Source organism: Heterocephalus glaber, unplaced genomic scaffold (assembly GCF_053883595.1).
Source record: "Heterocephalus glaber isolate CG9 unplaced genomic scaffold, H.glaber_assembly_v1.0 deba00001662, whole genome shotgun sequence".
NCBI classification, from domain to species: Eukaryota; Metazoa; Chordata; class Mammalia; order Rodentia; family Bathyergidae; genus Heterocephalus; species Heterocephalus glaber.
This window is the reverse complement of record NW_028258403.1, coordinates 11,641,244-11,648,314: the sequence shown is the minus strand read 5'-3', so window position 1 is coordinate 11,648,314 and position 7,071 is coordinate 11,641,244. Positions and strand designations below refer to the sequence as shown.

Here is a 7,071-nt window from a genome sequence, read left to right as displayed (position 1 = left end):
CTATAGGTGGGTTTTCAAGCTAGGACTATACTTTCTTTAATAGGTGCTATTCAAATTTTATATTTCCTCCAGAGTTAGTTTCATGAATTTGTCTTCCAAGGTACTTCTTAGAAGTTGTGAAATTTATTTCAAAAAAGATTTTCGTAATATGCTTTCTGTGTCCTTTTAAATTCTGTAAAATCTGTGGTAATGTCTCCTAGATCTTGATATTGTAATTTAAAAAATGTATAACTGATATTGTGTAACAGGAAGAAAAGTTCTAAAAGAGCAGGGTAATTGGAAGGAGTAGGAGAAGGGAAAAAAGGGAAAGGAAAAAATATGAGAAAAGGAAAAGAATGGAAACAAGGTCTTTGCAAATAGGGAAGGGTGGAGGGGGTGAAGGGAGGGCAGGAAAAGGGGAAAAAAATAAGAACCAAGATACTCATGTAATGGTACAAGATCCCAATGATGAATGAAACTGTATTTTATACCTAAAATGTACCAATAAAGTTAATGGGGGAAAAAATTAAAATGATCACGGAAAAATAGTAATAAGGGTTTCTTTTTCTAATCTTCATATATTTTCTGTTCCTTTCCTTACTACATTGGCTTAATGCAACTTTCAGGGGTTTTTCATTTTTGTCTCTGTGAAAGACTTGTTGGAATCTCTTAATTGCTCAGTAATAAAAGTAGAACTCATAGTGAGATCAGAGTTTGAATACTAAATTGAGAAAAAAAAATACAGGAAGAAGTATGGGTACCAGAACAATTTAAATGAATAACTCATGGGCTGGGGATTTAGCTCAGTTGTTTTGCCACCTGCTGCGCAAACGCAAGGACCAGAGTTCGATCCCTAGTACCAAAAAAACCCCAAAAAACAAAAAACCTCATGCCAAAGTAAAAAATAATTTTACAATGCAAGAAAAACATATCCATAAAGGATAAAAGGAAAGAAGAAATATAAGAAAGCTTGAGTGTTTAGTCATGTGGATCTAAACACAGTTAATCTCTCATAACTATTTTCTTTTTCTTTCACTTTTTTTTCTTTTTTCCTGTATTCTTTATAATTCTGCCACTATTAAACAATGGTATTTTGTCTCTACTTTAGACAGTTAATACCACATAACACAGTCCTTTGTATTATTATATTTTATAGATGACTACAAAATCTTATATTAGTCAGCTTTGCATGGCTATATTAAAATACCTGAGATAATCTATTAGGAAGAAAAGTTTATTTGGGCTCACATTTTTTTTTTTTGGTACCGGGGATCGAACTCCGGTCCTTGCACTTGCACAGCAGGCGGCGAAACCACTGAGCTAAATCCCCGGCCCTGGGCTCACATTTAACAAGGTTTTAGCCCATTGCTTTGACCCTGTGGTAACACTTTATGGCAAGTGTACAGGGCAGAAGAAACCTGTTCACTCCATGGCCAGAACAAAAGGAAAGAAAAGACTTACATCCCACCGTCTCCTTCCAAGGCACTCCCTCAGTAATTCAAAACCTCATGAGGTGCCATGTCTCAAAGGTTTCTACAATTCAGTAGCATCAGACTGAGAACCAAACCATGACTTTGTGGGCATTTGGGGAGTCATTTCAGATCTAAATTCAAACACATTTCCTAATTAGGATTCAGTGAATCATGTGGTGGTCATGGTAACTTCATTTTACACATGAAGGAATTAAACTCAGTTAAATCTTACCCAAAGCCCCACAGTTTGTAAATGTTGAACCTGAGACTAAATTCAAGCCTGTACCTAAGAAATGTTTGAATGTCCTAAAGAAACTCTCAGCACTCAAATTTGGCTCAATCATAAGAGGTCAGTGCTCAGAGGTGTGGCCTCCTACTCTAGAATCTTTTTTTTTCCCCAGTAAGTTTATTGGTACATTTTAGGTATAAAATACAGTTACATTCATTATTGGCATCTTTTACCATTACATGAGTATCTTGGTTCTTATTTTTTTCCCCTTTTCCTGCCCTCCCTTCACCCCCTCCACCCCTCCCTATTTGAAAAGTATTTGTTTCCATTCTTTTCCTTTTCTCATATTTTTTCTTTTCCCTTCTTTCTTTTCCCCTACCCCTCCCACTTCCCCTGCTCCTTTAGAACTTTACTTCCTATTACACAATATCAATTATACATTTTTTAAATTATAATATCAAGATCTAGGAGACATTACCACAGATTTTACAGAATAAAAAGGATATAGAAAGCATATTGCAAAAATCTTTTTGAAATAAATTTCACAACTTCTAAGAAGTACTTGGGAGACAAATTAATGAAACTAACTCTGGAGGAAATATAAAATTTGAATAGCACCTATGAAAGAAAGTATATTTCTAGCTTGAAAACCTACCTATATAACAACAACAGGCTCATATATATTTTAACTGATAAATTATATCAAACATTTAAAGCAGAAAAAAGAAGGAACACTTCTCCCCTCATTTTAGCAAATCAACATTGTGCTAATCCTAAAAACTGGATAAAGATAATAGAAGAAAAAAGTATGAACATAGATAGAAATTTATTTAACAAAACAAACCATTAGAAGTCAGATCTGGCAGTATGTAGGAAGTGGTTTTTATTATAGGGATGACAGTGTTGGTTCAGCATTGAAAGATCCACCCCCCAAAATCATCATTTTAACAGAGGAAAGGAAAAAGCCATATGATCCTGTCACTAGCTGGAGAAAGAGTATTGGACTAAATTCTACAGCTGTTCATGATAAACCTATCAGAAGACTAGAAGTAGAACAGAACCTTCTCAACAGATAAAAGACATATACTCCATACTTCCAGCAAAAATACCTTATATGAATGGAGAAGATAACAATGCTTTCTCCCTAAAGTGGGGAACAAGGGCAGATATGCCTACTTTTCATCTGTCCATTAAACTTTGAAACCTAGGTCCCACCAAAATAGTCTGGCAATAAAATGACACAACTACGATAGGATTGGCAAGGTAGAAGCAAAATCTTTATATGTAGATGAAATCATCATCTACAGAGAAAATACTAAGAAATCTCTAGGAGCCCCTAGAACTTGTATTTGAATTTAGCAGGATTAGAAAACACAAGGTATATATAAAAATTCAGGTCTGTGTATACTTGCTATAAATGAAGAATTGGATATTGAAATTTAAAAGTTTTGTATGAGTACAAAGGACCTAGAACAGTAAAAAGAAAAAGAAAAAAAAAAACAGTGTTGGAAGACATTTAGTACCTAATTTTAGGACTTCCTCTAAAGCTACAGTAATCAAGGCAGTGTTGGCATAAGGAAAGACATATAGATCATTTGAATAAAACAGAGAATCTAGAAATAGAACCACACATATATGGTCCACTGAGTTTTGAAAGATTATTTAACATTAACATTTTATAGAATATAAACTCAATTCAAGAGCCGAGGGAAAGACAGTGTTTTCAGCAAATGGCACTAGAACACCTGGTATGCAAATATAAAAAAATTAACCTCAACTCTTTATTTCCAAACATAAAAATAACTTGAAAGGATCTATGAACCTAAATATGAAAGCTTAAAAGTATAAAACTTTAAGAAGAAATTATAAGGGAAAATGTTTATGAATTTAGAGTAGGCATTTACAATGCATATAACCTATGACCAGAATATATAAAGAACTCTTACAGCTCATTAATAGACAACCCAATTAAAAAGTAGACACAAGAAGATGATAAATAGCCAGTACAGCACAAGGAAAGGTGTGCAACACTAGAATCAGAAAGATACTAATCAGTACAACAAGATTGAATTATGCACTCATTAGGGAGATGAAGTTAAAAGTTTTAAAAGCCTTGTCATGACTTTTTCCTTTTGTTGGATTCTCCCCCTTTGCATTTAATTTGTCATGCCCAACAGATTCCTTCTGCTAGGTTTCCTGGGGTTGTGATCCTCATTGTCTTTTCCTAGGGTATTGTCTAAAATTTTTTGGAGTGTTGGTTTGGTTTTCATGAAGTTCCTGAGGTGCTCTTTATCCTGAAAGTATCTTATTTCTCCATCAATTTTGAAAGATAGTTTTGCAGGATACATCAATCTGGGTTGGAGGCTGTTTTCCTTTAGGGCTTGAAATACATCACTCCAAGCTCTTCTTGCCTTGAGGGTTTGCATTGAGAAGTCTGCTGTCATTCTGATGGGCTTTCCTTTGTATGTGATTTGTTTTTTTTTCTCTCACTGCTTGTAGAATTTTGTTCTTCTGTTGGGTTTCTTGAATCCTAACCATTATATTCCTATGTGTAGATTTTTTTTGATCAAGGCTAGCTGGAGTCCTGTATGCCCCACTTATCTGTATGTCAAGTTCTTTTCTCCTGCTTAGGAAGTTTTCTGCCATCACTTCTGTGAACAGTTTTTTGATGTCATCTGCACTCTCTCCTGTTTCTTCATTGACTCCAATCAGTCTTATGTTATTCTTCTTTGCATCGTCTAGCAGCTTCTGGATTGCTTTCTCGTGGTCCCTTACAATTTTATTTATTTATTTATTATTATTATTATTATTTTTTTGATGATTAGGGGAGTTAATCTCCATCAAGACATTTTATGGAAATGTTTCTCCAATACAGCAGTCAGAATCTTCAAAAGTGGCAGAACAGAGTACAATCAAAGCTTCTGCAGCTTAAATCTCTTAGTCCTAAACCTGAGTTAAGCAAGTCACAGAAACTTTCCTCCAAACTAAATGGGTCTCCAGTATGTCCATCGAGTTGAGCTTTTAGCGACAGGTGTTTAGGACTTAATACATAAACCATCTTGGCTATGGTTGCATTAATTATGCCTGAAGAGCTTAATACTCATCCAAGTCGAAAGGTGGAAGAACACACACACTGGTATGGTGATGGGCAAGAGCAGACTGTAAAAGCAAAGGCTGGCTGTGCTAGTGCAGCCCTGTGGGAAGTTTTCCTCCACAGAGGGAGAGTAGAAGAGTCCTACTAAGGAGATTAGTGGAATAAGAACAGTCAGTGTAGGCAGAGACAGAAACATTCTTCTTCCCCACTTACTACTGACCACCGTGTTTTAAATTGTATATAGTATTAAGAAAACCTAGTTGTGTTTTTTAAATGATGATTCAGTGCTGCTCTGTTTCTTCTTGCTTCTTATTTTGATGTGTTGTTCTAGCTGCTTGTGGTATCATATTAGGAATTCCATCAATGATCGGATAAGCTATTCCCAATTCTTCATTAATCAATTCATTTGTGAATGCTTTATATCAGAGTGGCTTCTTGGACAATGGGCACACTAGGAACTCCAGCAGTGCGGGGTCGAAGGTGCGAGGGTGTTCCTCCGCCCTCTCGTTCTGACCTGCTGAGGACCGACAGCCCATCCCCCATGCCCATGAACTCACTCGCTGCACCTGCGGCCTCTCCTCTCCCTTACAATTTTAAAGCAAATTTTCTTTTTCTGGTCACTATTTGCAATCTTATAGTCTATATCTGAAATTCTGTCCTCACATTGGTTCATTCTGCTGTGCAGACTTTCAATGGGGTTTTTAATCTCCTGGAAATCTGTTTGTATCTGTTTCATGGATTCCATTTGTTTCCTATGTTGGGATTCCATCATGTTCCTCAGGTCCTCTATGTTTTATCTGTGTCTTCTCTAGATTTATTAATCATGTCTTGCACTATGGGCACAATCTTTGCTGTTATGTGAGAAATTATTTCTGATTTCATTTTTCTCAGATCCTCTTTTGTTGCCAGTTCAGGGAGACCAGGTGGTTGAGTATCAGATTGTTCCATCTCCTTTCCCTTTGGGGCTACTATAGGTGACCTGGAAGTCTGGTTCTGAGGCTTGTTTACATGTCTTCTCATTTGAAGAATGTGTGTGGAGGTGCTGCTGGCACCCACGTGGCTCACCTTCTCTGCCCTAGGAGCGTGGAATGGTGGCAGGGAGCCTCCTCCTGGGCGCTGGAATTGGTTTACTTCCTCTCCCCTAGGAGTGGTGGAATGGAGCCAGTTACCTTTCCTACTTTTTTTTTTTTTGTACTGGAGATCGAACTTGGGTCCTTCTGCTTGTGAGGCAGGTGGCGGAACCAGTGAGCTAAATCCCTGGCCCCCATTCCTACTTTTTAAGGTCTCCCTTCTATATTCTTTTATAAGACATTTATACATTTGTTTTGCTATGTGGTAGTCACTTATGCATAATAAGAAACTTTACATTTTTTCTGGAGTAGTGTCTTTGTGATATTACTCAGAATTGTTGACTCCCACTTCTAGTGTCATGGTTTTGGTGTCAGAGATTCATAGTTATTCAGATGTTTAAGATGGAAAAATTTTATGCAGTTCTTATTTAGTTAACACAGGTTAGTAGTCTGGCATTTTTCAAACTTCCTCTTCAACTTGATGTTTAACCTTATGATTTCTTGCTAAAGTACTTTTCTCCATCATACTCAGTTTTCTGAACTAACAAGTAGAGGAATACAGTTTTAATATCTGAGTTCATTTTCCTTCAAATTTTGCTCTTAAGAATTCATCGCTAAATCCTCTACTAATGCTTAGCTGACTTCTTACCTTCTATCTTGTATTTTAAATCTTTTTCTGATAATCCCACTAGGAGTGACTCCAATTTGAGAATATATTGAAATTTCTATGGTTTCTAAAAACACTGAAGTAAATCCAGATGTTCCAGAAGTCTACATAAGGGTTACTTGTAGTACTAAATACTGTATTAACAGTTTCAGTCTCTGACTACAAGAACTAGGCTACTTTTCCCATTTCTTTTACAATTATTTCCAATTTCCTATGCCAATTACCATTATAACCAGAAAAAGTGTCAGTCACAGTGTGTTGGGATTGGCTGGTTTCAGGGGAACAGGCTGTATGCATCTTCCCAACTTTGTTTTCAGTGATCTAATGTTGGTGGCTTGACATCAGTCATGGAGAAAGCATTAACACCGTGAGCACTGTCAGCACTAAAAATCAGGGCTCTGGGTTTAGAGGGTCTGCAACATCATAGGTAACTAGTATCCCTGTAAGAGCTGAAAAAGTTGTCAGTTTGCTGTACTAAAAGCAACTAGAAAGCCCACAGAAACATAGGAGTTGTATAGGGCTGCTTTATACATCATTTGTTTTGGTAAACTAAATCCTAC

The 7,071-nt window shown here is 36.5% G+C and overlaps 1 protein-coding gene and 1 pseudogene across 1 annotated transcript; both read right to left on the bottom strand.

Annotated features, from left to right (window-relative positions):
* Positions 1–4,754: 4,754 nt before the first annotated feature.
* LOC101705251 (phosphatidylinositol N-acetylglucosaminyltransferase subunit Y-like) lies at positions 4,755–4,970 on the bottom strand. The gene has a single exon (XM_004864044.1). It carries the CDS (start codon positions 4,968–4,970, stop codon positions 4,755–4,757), a length of 216 nt encoding a protein of 71 aa, XP_004864101.1.
* Positions 4,971–5,031: 61 nt separating this feature from the next.
* On the bottom strand, positions 5,032–5,310 carry LOC101700377 (protein preY, mitochondrial-like; annotated as a pseudogene).
* Positions 5,311–7,071: the final 1,761 nt, after the last annotated feature.